General features: G+C 40.3%; 1 protein-coding gene across 2 annotated transcripts in view; it reads left to right on the top strand.

The window, feature by feature from the left end:
- The window catches only part of DDX10 (DEAD-box helicase 10), a 316,478-nt gene that overhangs the window by 59,814 nt on the left and 240,807 nt on the right, over positions 1–15,857 (top strand). For both annotated transcript variants that reach the window (XM_042855078.2, XM_042855081.2), the window contains exon 12: positions 2,059–2,147. In XM_042855078.2, coding sequence (XP_042711012.2) covers positions 2,059–2,147 — 89 coding nt within the window. The remainder of the gene's footprint in view (positions 1–2,058; positions 2,148–15,857) is intronic.

Below are 15,857 nucleotides of genomic sequence, written 5' to 3'. Positions count from 1 at the left end.
TTGTTAGTAAGTCATGGACAGGTCAAGGGCTTCTTTGAATTTTTGTTTATTGCCTGTGACCTGTCGATGGCTTTTACTAAAAATGTCCATGACAAAATCTTAGCTTTACTAATAGTTAAATACAAAGTGGTAACCACACCAAGCATTTTCATACTGTAGAGGCTCTGGGTGGCAATTACTTAGCTACTCTTCTGCCACCAGTATATGATGATATAAGAATTTGCACTTTATGCTCCTAATAGATTGTGTACTGTGTCCACATAGTGAATGAACAAGGCTTGAGATTGAGGAAAATGTGTACTGAATGGGACTCAAATCAAAGAATAGGTTACAGGATTATTGGACCACTGCACTTAAATAGGAAGATCTAGAACAGGGGTGGGCAATAAATTTTGCGAACTTTGGTAAGTTGTCACGGGCTGCACCTTTCTACTATATTAATGGAGGGGATTTGGGGTCTGAGAGGGAGTTTGGGTGCAGGAGGGAGTTCTGACCTGGAGCAGGGGGTTGGGATGCAGGAGGGGGGTGTGAAGTACAGGCTCAGGCCGGGAGGCGCTTACCACAGGTTGCTCCCGGCTGGCAGCGCAGCAGTGCTCAGGCAGGCTGCCTACATGCCATGGCCCCATGCTGCTCTCGGAAGTGGCTGTGGCTGGCTGCTGCTGGCATGTCACTTGGGGGAGGGAGGCAGTGGGTCTGAGCGCGGGACTTCTGGCGGCTCGAATTCAGAGATTGCAAGGGGGCAGAGGAGGCCGGACAGAAACGTTAGTCATGGCGGGCTGGACAGAAATGTTAGACAGGCCAGATCTGCCCTGTGGGCTTTATTTTGCCCACCCCTGATCTAGAGTGATACTCAGAATTTTTTTTTTGTGGCTCATGTTACAAACTACCATTTAATGAAGATCAGCTCAGCCTTTCCTTTGCTACATTGAATCCTTGTACATGTACAAGCAAAACCAAAAGAGTAAATTCTACTAATACTGCAAAACATGAGAAATTACCATATTACCTTCAACATTTCTGTGGAAATGAAATTAAGTCCATTTGTCAGCAAGTGTATATACTGAGTTTTGAGTTATTGATGAATAGATTTTAAAGATTTTTTTTTTTTAAAGTGGGGGGAAAAAATGTCAAGTCTGCTTTATTGTATCTCAGACAACAGGAGGCCACCTCAGAATTCCATGAATGAATCAACAAAGAAGAGACAGTCATGTAATTTTTCAAGTGATGCCCCAAAACAGAAATTACAGAATGGTTACATTGGAATAAACAGTGATTTACTCTGTGATGCACTGCTTTGCCAATGAAGGTTGCCTAGTGTTATAGCAATGATTTTTCTAGTTTTTGATTGCAGTCTGGATAGAACAAAGCTGTAAGCAGTATCTGCAGCCAAGGTTGTTTCAACAGAGGAGTTGCAGGGAGGAAAAAACCTCCCATAAAACAAATTCTACTAGTTGTTAAAAATGGTTTCCAAGGATGGAGCAAAGAGCTTAAATTTTAAGAAGTAAAGGAGAGATGATTTTGGCAAGTGAGAGAAGTGTACTTAATAAGGTAGGGGACAGGAAGCAATATGAAATAAGTGGACAGACTAAATGTTTGAGATGGTAGGAAAGATGAGAAAAAATACAAAAAAAAAAAATCCAAGTTACTGTGCTACATACTGTGTCACTGCTGGAGATCTTTACGTTGGTTTAACTGAGATATTCTAGTCCAATAACTTCATTTTTTCCCCTCCCAGCTCTTGAGTAATACATGCACTAGTCTCCTCTTTCTAGCTGCCCTCACAAGAGTATTTTGTGACTAGCAAAGCTAACACTACACACCATTAGCATAATGAGCCAATTAGGCTGCTCTGAATGAAGTACTGAAATATTAGAACTAGATCAGCTTATAATAGAGGTTCTTTTGTTGAAAGTATGTGGATAAATAATCTTAGACAAAACCAGTATTAGAATTCTCAACTTTTTTTCTGGTTAGCCATATGGTAAAATGTTAATATACAATTAATTGAATGAGAGCATTTTTCTTTTCTGTTTTAAAACACTTTTCTTCTCCTTTCAGTGTTTTGTATCCTACTTGCGTTCAGTCTACCTAATGAAGAACAAAGAAGTTTTTGATGTCTTTAAATTACCTTTAGCAGAATATGCCCAGTAAGTATTGTCTATAGTAAGTACAGTACTGAAAGTGAAATGCTTATCTCTCCCTCCCCCCCCCCCCCCCCCCCCCCGATATTTTCAACTTTGTGTTAAATAGCAACAAAGAGTCCTGTGGCACCTTATAGACTAACAGACGTATTGGAGCATAAGTTTTTGTGGGTGAAAACACACTTTGTTGGATGCATGTAGTGGTATAAATATGCAGGCAAGAATCAGTCTAGAGATAATGAGGATAGTTCAATCAGGGAGGATGAGGCGCTCTTTTAGCAGTTGAGGTGTGAACACCAAGGGAGGAGAAACTGCTTTTGTAGTTGGCTAGCCATTCACAGTCATTGTTTAATCCTGAGCTGATGGTGTCAAATAGTAATTTTATCATGTTCAAAATTCTAATTTTGATGCATCTTGTAACATTTTCCTACTAATGTAGTTTTGAACATTTTTGTAGACCCACATTGTAGGGAAAATGTTATGAAAATTGTACATTGTTCCACAAAGATAGTAACTTACAATTTTTGTCTTTACTGCAGTAATACATGATACAAAAGCAAGAAGTAGTGGGATAAGAATATTTTCACATCACAGTGTTCTGTGATTTTTTTCCCCTCTGCGTCAATGACACCCTTGAGCCTAGAGTATCTCAGAAGGATGTTAAATAGAGGCTATTAAAGTTAGACATTTCTAAATCAGCAGGTCCAGATAACTTCCATTCAAGAGTTTTAAATGAGCTGGCTGAGGAGCTCACTGGACCATTATTGTTGACTTTTTTCAGTAAATCTTGAAACGGGGAAGTTCCAGAAGACTAGAAGAAAGCTAATGGTGTGCCAATATTTAAAAATGATAAATGGGATGACCTGAATAATTGTAGGCCTGTGGGTGTGACATCAGTCCTGGGGAGGATAATGGAGTGCCAATATGGGACTCAATTTCATAAAGAATTAAAAGACGGTAATGTAATTAATGCCAATCAACATGTGTTTATGAGAAATAGATCCTGTCAAACTAACCGGATACCTTTATTTGATTAGATTACAAGTTTGGTTGATAAAGGTAATAGTGTTGATGTAATCTACTTCTGTAAGGCATATGACTTGGTACCACATGACATTTTGATTAAAAAAACCCTAGAAAGATATAAAATTAACATGGCACACATTAAATGATTAAAAACTGGTTAACTGATCGGTCTCAAAATGTAATTGCAAATGGGGAACCACCATCAAATGGGGGTGTTTCTAGTGAGCTCCCACAGGGATCTATTCTTGGATCTGGGCTATTTAACATTTTTTCAATGACTTTGAAGAAAGCACAAAATCATCGTTGATAAAGTTTGCAGATGACACACAAATTGGGGGAAAGTTAAATAATGAAGAGAACAGGTCACAGATACAAAGTGATGAGGATCGCTTGGTAAAATTGGTGCGAGCAAACAATATGCATTTTTAATACAGCTTAATGTAAATTAATATAGCGATGAATAAAGAATGTAAGCCATAGTTACAGGATGGGAGACTCTATCTTGGGAAGCAGTAACTCTGAAAAAGATTTGGGGATCATGGTGAATAATCAGCTGAGCATGAGCTCTTAGTGCAGTGCTGTGGCCAAAAGTGCTGATGAGATCCTTGGATACATAAGCAGTGGAATCTTGTTTTCCCACCTCTGCATTCGGCACTGGTGTGACTGCTGCTGAAATACTACGTCCAGTTCTGGCGCCCACAATTCAAGAAAGATGTTGATAAATTGGAGAGGGTTCAGAGAAGAGCCATGAGAATGATTAGAAAACATGTCTTATAGTGATAGACTCAAGGAGCTGTAAGCCTGGCTTAACATGAGTAATTAGACATGGGTAAGACCTCATTTCTTGGGAGACAGAAATAAGGGAGGTAAATTGATCAACAGACTGGAAGCAAAATGTCTGTGTAACTGATAGGTAAGTGGGCCAGTAAGCTAAGAGACAATATCTGTACTAGCTAAGATAAGGAGGAATACTCAAGGAACCATTTACAATGGAGAAGATAAGCCTGGAATGTAAGATGATGTAAAGAATAAGTCTTACATGAACGGTGCATGGACATAACATGCTGTGCATGGATCGGTTCTTACAAAGTAACTAAGCCAGGGGTAGGCAACGTATGACACGCGTGCCGAAGGCAGCACGCGAGCTAATTTTCAGTGGCACTCACACTGCCCGGGTCCTGGCCACCTGTCTTGGGGGCTCTGCATTTTATTTTAATTTTAAAAGAAGTTTCTTAAACATTTTAAGAACCTTATTTACTTTACATACAACAATAGTTTAGTTATATATTAGACTTATAGAAAGAGATCTTCTAAAAACGTTAAAATGTATTACTGGCACGCGAAACCTTAAATTAGAGTGAATAAAAGACTCGGCACACCACTTCTGAAAGGTTGCCAACCCCTGAACTAAGCCAATCCCAGAACATGTGATGCAATGCATAGTAAATGCAATGTAATGTGTAAATTTTTATAAAGGAAAAGGTTTTCTGTGTAACTTTAGATATGTGTTAGGCCCTATACTCAACCCTTATGGTTGAGTCTGATCAACTTAACATAGCTTTGCTGTAAGCCAGATAAAGGAATCTGAATGATGAGACTGGAGGCAAACTGAGTTCTTAGGAACCAAATGGAAGAGATTGTGTGGGAAGCCTAACAAGAGCTCAGTCTATTTAGTTTAACAAAGAGAAGTTTTACGCGTGGCTTGATTACAGTCTATAAGTACCTCTGCCAGGAAGAAATATTTAATAGTGGTCTCTTCAATCTAGCAGGAAAAAGGTATAGCACGATCCAATGACTGGAAGTTGAAGGAAGACAAATTCAGATTGGAAATAAGGCGTATATTTTTAACAGTGAGAGTAATTAACCATTGGCACAATTTACCAAGAATTATGGTGGATTCTTCATTACTGACAAATTTTAAATCAAGATTGGAAGTTTTTGTAAAAGATATGCTGTAAGGAAGTTCTATGTCCTTGTTATACAGGAGGCTAGATAATCGCGATGGTTCCTTCTGGCCTTGGAATCTATGAGCTCCTACTGTGACTATCCTTTTTATGAGTCTATTGCCTGAAAAAGAGGGTGTAATATATTAAGTGTGAAGATGATACATTGTAGCTTAGTTTTTGAGTGTAATGGAGGCATTGTTCCTTGAAGGTAAATGTCTTTTACATGAGGTTCACTGTAGTTGGTGAGCCATAATGCCTGTGTGTGTGACAAAAGGGACTATGACACACTAGAATAGGTTGTTTGAAATGTTATTCATTTTAGCCTGTAGTTATCAGCGTCATCGCTATCCGAGTTTAGAACGAGTCAAGACCTCGTATTTACACTAAAGCTCAGGCTCATATTGGGCCATGTTGAACCAAGTCTCTGACTTGCTGCACTTTCTTTAGAGGCTGCCCTTTTGTTCCCCAGAATCTCTTCTGATTTAAAAGAAGAAAAGTAGGTCTTTAGCTGTAATGGTTGTGTAGATGTGCTTGACTAATATTCCAAGTTAACTGGTGCATGCTTGCTTTTGCAGATATGCTGAAACAAACTTGGGGAGGTGTCAGCTTCCCCATTTGTTTCAATGGGTTATTTACTCCTATGCCCAATGATCTTAGAAATGTAGAGCTGGAAGGGACCTTGAGAAGCCGTCCAGTCCAGTCCCCTGCACAGAGGTAGAACAAAATACACGTAGACCATCCCTGACAGGTGTTTGTCCAACCTGTTCTTAAAAACTGCCAGTGATGGGGATTCCACAACCTCTGTTGGATGTCGATTCCAGTGCTTAACTATCCTTATAGTTAGAAAGTTTTTCCTAATATCTGACGTAAATCTCTCTTGCTGCAGATTGAGCCAATTACTTCTTCCCCTGCCTCCAGTGGACATGGAGCACAGGTGATCACTGTACTCTCTATAACAGTTCTTAACATATTTGAAGTCTGTTACAAGGCCCACTAAGTCTTCTTTTCTCAAAAATAAATATGCCTGGTTTTTTAACCTTTCCTCATAGGTCAGGATTTCTAAACCATTTATCGTTTTTGTAGCTATCCTCTGGGCTTTCTCCAATTTGTCCACATCTCTCTCAAAGCACGAGGCCCAGAACTGGATGATTTAAATGTCAGCAGTGGTAGTTCATTGCTGATCAAAGTGTGTAAGAAAGGTGAGGGACTATATAAAGACTTGTGTAATCTCCTGGGAATGGCAATCCGTTTTTGTGGTATGAGTGGCTGACTTTTGGGAGAGGAGTGCAGTCTTTGGGATTAGAGTGGCTTCAAAGGCAGGATACCCAAGTTCATAGGTTTGGCATTATTTAGAGGCAGTGTGGCTGAGTGGATAAGATTTGGATCAGCTGTATTAGAACTTAAATCTCTATTCCCAACTCTACCAGTTTTGACCTTGTGCAACCTCTAATTTATTTGTAAAACCGGGAAAATATATTTGCCTGGTTTTTAGGGTATGTTCTTAGTCTTGGTCAATACTACTATGAAGAGTATGACAATACAACAGAAATCAGTAGATGTGAGACTTAAACTCATAGTCTTCTGGCTACCAACTCAGTGCACCTGACTGGATGGTACAGCTGCCTGGTCCGTTGCATCTGTCTGAAATGCATAATGTCCTGCAAAATTCAGTATTCTGAAGAGCTGTACACATAGGTCTCACTGCTATTTACATATTGTGTATGAGTGCATACATACAAATTCAAAGCAAAGTTGGAATAGGAACTCTTCTTTTGTCTTCAACTTCTGCAAATATTTTTATAAAAAAGTATTCTCTCTTTCTGGAAGGACCTCTTGCCTGCTTGACAGATGTTACTTCACTGGAAATTCTGCACAGGGATTCAAACATGTGGGAGTTAAGCAGTTTGAATGTGAGGTTATTGCCCATTGTTTCTTTGCTCACTACTGTGTAATCATAGTGAACTGGCATTCTCTCCATCTTCTTAATGGTTCCTCTGCAGAGAGGTTTTTTTCCCCCCAAAAAATATTCTAGAGATTTATCATCTTGAGAGTTGGTATGTCTACAAAGCAGCTGGGAGGTGTGATTCCCAGATTGGGTAGACATGTATGCTCTAACTCCGTCCAAGCTAGTGCGTTATTGTATCGTGGCTGCGACTACGTGAGTGGCGGCTCAAGCTAGCCACCTGAGTACGTTCACAGGGGGTTGGGTGGGATTAGGTGTGTGTCGCTAGCCCATGCAGCCCCTTGTGCCGCTCTGGCCAAATTGCTATTTTTAACCTGTTGTCTTGAGTAGACATACCCTCAGTTTAATGAATCAGAATCTCAGCTTTTGTTTAAACACGTCTTTCACTCTTCCTTGCAAAGACATTTTTAAAATTTAGAGTGATGTGTAAACAACTAGCAGAGTGAAGAGGAAAAACTTTTTGGACTCCCCTTCGACAGGCGGAGGCTAGAGTTGGGGTGTGTGTGAAAGAGGAAATCTAAAGATTTCTCTTCACATATACATCTTTGTTAAATGAGGTAGTCAAGTTTGGGTGTTTGATTCTCTGTAAAATGCTTAAGCTGGCCCTGGGTGTCTTTGTGTGATGGTGGAAAGATCTTGATTACACTGCGGAATGGGAGGAGCAGCAAAAATAGTTTTAGGCCTACTCAGAAATGCTTAGGCTGTCGCTGTTTGTTAAAATTTTCAGCGCTCTGGGACTGAGCAGGCATCTGCCGCACTGTGGGTATGGGGGAATGTAGCATGTAGTCTTCACTGCCCAGCCCCTCGCTGGCAACTCCAGCAGTGCATGTGCAGAAGGAAGAGAGGAGGTGAGGCCAAACTCCCATTGCACTAGTCCTGTAGCTGCTGCATGCTACCTCTTTCTCCACAGTTACCTGCCTGCTCCACCCAGTGGCAGTCTGACTTGAAGAGCTGGAGGTAACCTGGAGCTCTGTTCTCCTCTTTGCATCAGCTGTACCTTGACCTGACCTCTCATACGAGCTATTGGAGGTCTGTTCACCTCATGAAACAAAGATGACTCATATCCCCAACTGACCACCCAGCTCACTACCAGTGGGCGCCTTTATTGCTAACTGACAAAGAAAATTTTGAGGGAATCCCATGTTAGTATTCTGGCAGCATATCACTGATGAACAGTGCTCCTGCAACCACTTCTGTGCCATTGGCGGCATAACAAGTGTTAATTTGACCCTGATTGTTTGGCACAATGTGGTTTTCACCAGTGTTGGTGCATTAGATTTCTCTGTTATCAGTGAGGCAGTAAGTGTCTTTAGTGATGTAAATATTACCATGCCTGTATCTGGGTCAGCTCCTCTTTCATTTCCTCACAGCTGTGCATTATCAATACAGGGATTAATTTGTGTCAGCCGTAGAATTCTGCAGTTCTTAATTACTGGGCATAGGACCAAACATAGAGATTATCATCTACATAAGAGTTGATGGAAAACCACATTTGATTGTGTGCCTCTTTCTGGCATCAGATTGCAGTCACTAATCTACCTTCTGAGAAACTTCCTAATGTAGTTCTGGGAACATTTCTAGACACCACCTTCTATCTGTCCAGGCTACAGAGTCCAGGGCTCTGAGCTAAGTGTTTGCAGCTCCTCGGTCACCTACTCTTTTCATTCAAAGCTCTAGCAAACAGAAGTTGGAAGGTTCTCCTTAAGTTTGGAACCATGTGTGGATAGGTTGCTCTTTAGAAAACATAGTCTCAGTCTATTTGCACAGGTACATCCATTTACCAGAGTAAGACCTTAACTAAATCCAGTCAGTTCCCATCACTTCAGTTGGCTGTAAGTATTTGAACCAGCAGTGGACACTGGAGTTTGGAGTTGCTCTGTGAGGAAATCACATGTGATTGAATGGGAAATGAGCACCAGCACAGCTGTCAGGTACTAGTATAGGAGAGAAGCTTAGTATTACACCCTACATCACTGGTTTTCAAACTAGAGGGCGTGCCCTCTGGGTGGGGGGTGGGGAGTGCAACAGGGTTGTCGGGGGGGAATGTGAGGACTTGACTAGTTGGTGAAAATTCTCTTGCTGGCTTGGTCTCCTGCTCCAGTTTCTGCCACTGCTGCTGGGCGGGAGAAGGGAGAGCATGCTTTCTCCCTGCATGAGAAGTGTGTGCGCGGGGGGGTTGGGAGACAGGGAAGGGGGGAGCATTCCAGTTTTCTCGCCTTCTTGGAGGCTGGTGCATGTACGCCATGTTGGGAGGTAGTTCCTCCCTGTGCACACAGGCTCTTGCATGCGTGTACTGGTGGGTGTGCTGCAGCTGGAGGAGCCTGATGATGACTGGGGTTCCCATGGGTGGGGAAATGGGGAGGCATGGTCTGGCTGTCTCTCTTGCTGGGGCCACCTGCCTGGGGTGTGCCCTGGCTGGGAGGTGGGCTTCCGGACTCCTGGCATCCACAGAGGTGCTATTTCTGCTTGATGAAAGGGAGGCACACATGGGATGTGGGTCTCCACGCGGTGGGCACAGCAAATAAAAAGTTTGGGAACCTCTGTCATATATAAATGACCTAAAGTTGCAGCCTACCAACTTTCTGAAGTAGAAGTTCTGGTATATGGGTTAGTTTTTGGAAACCACTGAAGAGAATGTACTGGATCCAGGCAGTTTCTACTTGCTTCATAGGGTCATTTGAGGAGGCAGTGAAGCATTTATTTTACAAATCACAATGTGTTTATCTAGGTAACTGCAATAATATAAAAATGCATACCTTTCAAAATGACACTGTTACTTAGGAAATTTCCTAAGCAAAAAGCCCACACTCACTTGCTCTCACCTCTACCTTCCAGGCAAAACACCAGTTGAACAGGCCTTGCAACATACCCTGCTCAGGTCCTGTTGGACCAAGGGGGAAAGAAAATTCTAGAGAAGGGCAATCTAGAGACTGCAAACTTGAGCGCTCCAGGGATATACTGCAAACAGAGAAATCCACTCAAAAATGCATGGGTCCCAAACCATATAGGGATTTATATTGCTGAAAGAGGCACAGGTCTGATTTTAAATTCAGGAAAACTCAATTATGGTATAGTAATTACAAGCCTTATTTCACTGCTAGTTGTAAAGCATTAGGGCAAATAATTTTCCTAAGGATGCTAAGAAAACTTCTTAGCCGAATAGACACAATTGCTCATTGTGAATAAGATACTACTTTGACATTGATCAATCAAATAGTTAATGCAGCTAAAGCAATTTCACGGTTCAGTTTGGTTATTAATCAGAGCCATCTGGATAGTCGGTTAACTCAGATGTGTGTCACTGGTGCTGATGATTTGATTTCTTCCAGTTTCAAATTGTTTGCTCTTCTTGCCTTTCAGAACATTTTTATGTAGGGGTTTGCATGGGCCAAATAATATACAAAGTGGAAAGGTTTTATGGGGAATCTTATATGGGGAAGGTTTTAAGCAGGATCAGCAAATACACCTCTATCCCGATATAACGCTGTCCTCGGGAGCAAAAAAATCTTACCGCGTTATAGGTGAAACCGTGTTATATCGAACTTGCTTTGATCCGCCGGAGTGCGCAGCCCCGCCCCCCGGAGCACTGCTTTACCGCGTTATATCCGAATTCGTGTTCTATCGGGTCACGTTATGTCAGCGTAGAGGTGTAGTATCTTCTCTTCTGGAAGTTTCATTTTTGCAAGATTTTTAAATGTTCCTCTGATCTGCAGTTACAGATTCCAGTATAACGTACAAAGGTGTTGCCTTTTTCTTTTTGTAGGTCAGCTTCTCTGAAGGGTTATATCTGCTACTTGGTAAACTGTTTATATATAGTAGCTTAGCATTGGAATAAAGGTAACTAGTGTCCAGAAATATTGTTACATATTAGCACTCCTGCAGGCATGGCTACCAGTTATTTACCACTAGCTCACCATCCAGATCAGGAAGAGAGAAATCTGTTAGGTACAGAGGAAGTAGCAAAGTCACTGTAACTTCACATAAACTGAAGGTGAATACAAAAGTAAACCTTCCTGGCTTGGTAGGTCTGCAATAAAATTATCTGGTGCAAGAACAGTTTCTGTTATGAAGGCTAGGCTGGCTCCAGACTACTATCCACGAGGAACGTCATTTTTCTTTTGAGAGGAGTGGGAGAACTGTGCCCAGTTTCTGACTCAATCCAAGTCCTTGGTTTATTAAACTTGCTATTTCAATGGAAGCACACATAGCCCAGGATCTTCACATTAAGATGAATTCCAAATACTCCAGTAAGCAAAAAATGTTAAATCTTAAGGCAGCTAGGTTATTCATTTCTATTAGGTTTTATTTGAAATGCTCAGAAAAGCTGTATACTGGTGCTTACTTGGATAGAGAACAAAGCGTGCCACATGCTTTTAATCCCCCAAATGTTACTCCTGAAGAGCTTTGCTTCCTAATCTCACCTAAAAATAATTGTCACCTGGCTCTGAAATGAACTAGTTATCTCAGGATTGTAGTTAAGGACATTCCTCAGTTCAGTTCAATGCATTGATGGTGTCTGGCTGTCCCAGTTATCTTTATATGCTGAGAAAACTTTGTGACTGTGTCAAATGTGATTTCATGTACATAATACCAGAGAAATTCAATTGCAGTTTTAGCATTGCCTTTAGAAACTTGTTGAAAGTCTTATACTTTCCATTTAAGTCACCCTCCCAAAAAAGTCATCCCTGTTTTCCTGACATCAAAACAGGAGATGAGGTTGTCCTTTACTGATCCTGTTATTTGGCTTATTTATTGAACTTCTTGTGTTAACAACTTGAAGAATGGATTCAGATGATGTTTCTTACAAGATTGTTGTATGCTATACATTACCAACCTTCATGCTTACCTGGCTCCTGAGATTAAAAACAAACAAAAATTGAAGAAACCCTGGGAGAAAGGCTTAGGCAGACTTTGAGCATCCGCGGTGACAGTGTTCCAGATTGTTCCCAGCGTGGGAGAAATTGTAAAGTAAAGGACTGTAAGCGAGACAGACATGAGCTTTTTGAGGAATGACAGCATGATAGGAAGTGTTTTGGAGACTGCTGTTGCTGGGATGAGCAATAATGCAAGCCAGAGTGCCTGATTAGATGTGAAGAGGTGAGTCACAGGTTTGAAAACTGGAAGGAACCATTATCCTCAAGCATAATGACCACCTGCATAATGAAGGCCATGGAATTTCGCCTAGTAATTTCTGCATCAAGCTCATATCTTGTAGCTGAGCAAGAGGATATTTTAGGAAGATTTCCAGTCTTGATTTAAAGATGTCAAGTGATGAAGAATCTACCACATCCCTAAGTGTGAGTTGTTCCAGTGGATAATACCCTCATTTAAAAAATTATGCCTGAATTTATGTAGTTTCAGCTTCCAGCTCTTGGCTCTTGTTTTGTCTTTGACTAGATTGAGGAGCCCTCTGTCAGAAATGTTTCTCTGTGTAAGTACTTGTAGACTGATGTAGATTGTGTCTTAACCTTGTCTTTCATAAGCTAAATAGACTGAGCTTCCTAAGTCATTCACTGTAAGGCAGACTTTCCATCTGTTTTTGGAACCCTTTCTAGTAGTTCAACATCCTTCTTGATGTGTGGACCTTACAACTGGACACAATATTCCAGTAATGGTCTCATCAATGTTCAATACAGAGTTAATACTCCAACTTGCTATTATATTGCTTATGTCCAAGACTTGCATTAGCTGTCTTAGCCGCAGGACTGCATTGACAGCACATGTTCACCTGGTTATCAGCCAAGAACCTTAAAACCTCGTCAGAGTTGCTTTTTTTCCAGAATGCAATCTCCCATCTGGTAAGTATGACCTACACTCATCCCTAGCTGTATGATCTTGAATTTGGCTGTATTAAAACACATGATGTTCTGATGAGCCCAATTATGAAGCAACCCAGATAATTTTGAATAACTGGCCTGTCATTGTTTCCCACTCTACCGCTTTTTGTCATTTGTAAATGTTACCAGCGATGACTTTATATTTTCTTTCAGATCATTGTTAGACACTGAATATGATTAGGTCAAGAACATATCCCTTGGGGGAATCCCATTAAAAATCCATTGCTTGAGTTACGATTCCCCATCTACAATTACTTTCTGAACTCTACTTGCCAATTTTTAATCTATTTTATATGTGCTGCTTTGATTTAGTATAGAACTAATTTTTAAATCAGAATGCCATGTGGTATGAACTCAAATGCTTTACCGTGTTATGTTTATAAGCCAAACTAGTAGTTTTGTGAAAAAAATATCAAATTTGTTTGACAAGACCTATTTTCCATAAAACCATATCCATTTGACATTAATTATTGAACCACCCTTTAATCCTGATACCTTTTGGTCTTTCCATGATTTTGGCTGAGATTGATGTCAGGCAAACAGTTACTTGGGTCATTCTGTTTACCTTGAAAAAAAAAATAGTAGCAAATTAGCCTTTTATGTGTCCTCTGGAACATCTCCAACATTCAAGATTTGTTAAAGATCAGCATTAATGAGTGAGCGCTCCTTCGTCGGTACTTCTAATCTTCTTGGGTGTAAGTTACCGGGTCCTGCAAGTTTAACTGTAACTGTTGCCATTAAACATCATCCCTGGTCACGGAGTCATGGAGGCAGAGTTGTGGAGGTTGCATGGAAGGCTCCATAGCGGTGAGAACAAAAGGAGATGGATTTCAAAGGTAGATGCCACAAGTCTTCTCAGGCTGTCTTTTCACTGGAAAAAAAAAGATTTTTTTTTTATTGTGGGGAAACATGTGCATGAATTCCCCCTGTAAAAACATAATAGAGCGACAGCACTTTAGTGGAGTGTGGAGTAAGCTAGGCAAGGTCAATCAGAGGGAAGAGGTGTAGTGCTGACCTTGCCAAGCTATCTGGCACTCAGCCTGTTTTACCATCAAAGAGACAAGGGATCGTTATCTCCTAACACAGTGAAGACAAAGCCCATGAGATTATCTGAGGGGGAAATATGAGTATTACTGTAGAGTGACCACTTGTAGACTGATGAGATTTGGAGATTCTGATTGAGGTCTTGTCTATACATACACATTTCACTGGTTTAAATCACTTTCTAAATTGATTTGGTTAAACAGGTGCAAGGTGTGGGAGCGTGGGGAACCAGGGAAGGATGGTATAGTCCTGATTTGAGTATCTGACATGCATATGTAGCTGTACTTGTCAAAGAACCATTAACTGCCACCTGAACAACTCCATCAGAAGACTCATTTTTCTTCCATTTGTTTTAACTTTTAAACCAGTAGTCCTGCAACTGCACTGAGATTATTATAGACTCCAGATTTTGCAACAAATTGCAGCAAAGGAAAAGAACTGAAAGTCCTTATTGCTAATACGGCATTTCTGAGAAAGAATTGTCCAATGTAAAATTTTTATAAAGACAAAAACCATTCTTCAAGTCAATGCAGGGTATTTTGGAAGGACATGGCCTGTGTGGCTATCTGAGAGTAACAAGACAGTTGTCTTGTTAATTAATTGGGAAGATTTAGTAATATAAATAATTAAAATCTGCAGTCACTTGTGTAATCAAGAGTTGGTTAAATAAAATGCATGAATAGGCAGTTTACAATTAAAGTTCCAGGACTAACTTTAAAACTTGTGTACTGAATGTATTAATCCAGTGTGAAAGTAAAGGGTAAATATCTTCTATTTGTTTCACTGATTAAAGGCACCTGCAAATAGTTGTGTGGTGTTCTCATGTTTTGTTTAGAGATTTGAGTACTGAGATAAGAAATAAGGCCCAGCTTTGCAAATACTAGTTTGAATGGCACTATTCACATAGTTAAAGTTAAGTGTTTGTGTAAATGTTTGTACCAAAGCATAAGTAAGAGAAGTATTTATTGTTACAAGTATTGTAGCCTCCTTTCGGCTAAAAAATAAGCTACTTGTAAATAGTCATTTCAGTAATTTTAACTTGTGAAGTTGAGATATAGAGGGGGATAATCTGCAGCTCAGAAGGAAGTCTGAGTGGAGGGGTTTGGTTATTCTAATAATTCAGAAGTCATGTGGATCCAAATAACTAGCATCTAACTTCAGTAGAGTTGTTAAATGCCTTACAAAAAATTACCAGTGCTTGAATTGGTAACCAATTTTATCACTTGCAGGTGACAGTGACACTAGGTCCTGGTCCCAGATCAGAAACCACGTACATACTATTTCTTGTTGAATTACAAAAACGGTATTGTCAACCTCAAAAATCATGACACAGCCCCCAAAATATTGAGATTAAAAAAAAAAATAGTTCATTTAATTTCCCTTCCACTTTCTGAGCAGGATGCACTCCTCATTTTTAATCTTTTCTCTATAGCTGTGAGGGTTGGAAACTTCATTTTTTTTAAAATGAAAGTTTAGATTTTCAATCCTGGATTCTAGCATCTTGGGGCCTTAAGAAAAACACCAGATATAATGAGACTGATGATGAAATCGTGATATTTGGCAAAACTGCAAACATGAAAATTGATTACAGGGGTCGGCAACCTTTCAGAAGTGGTGTGCCGAGTCTTCGTTTATTCACTCTAATTTAAGGTTTCGCGTGCCAGTAATACATTTTAACGTTTTTAGAAGATCTTTCTATAAGTTTATAATATATAACTAAACTATTGTTGTATGTAAAGTAAATAAGGTTTTTAAAAAGTTTAAGGAACTTCATTTAAAATTAAATTAAAATGCAGAGCCCCCAAGACCGGTGGGCAGGACCCGGGCAGTGTGAGTGCCACTGAAAATCAGCTCACGTGCTGCCTTCGGCACGCGTGTCATACGTTGCCTACCCCTGACT

This window comes from Chrysemys picta, chromosome 1, assembly GCF_011386835.1.
Source record: "Chrysemys picta bellii isolate R12L10 chromosome 1, ASM1138683v2, whole genome shotgun sequence".
NCBI lineage: Eukaryota > Metazoa > Chordata > Testudines > Emydidae > Chrysemys > Chrysemys picta.
This window is presented reverse-complemented; position numbering and strand designations above follow the sequence as displayed.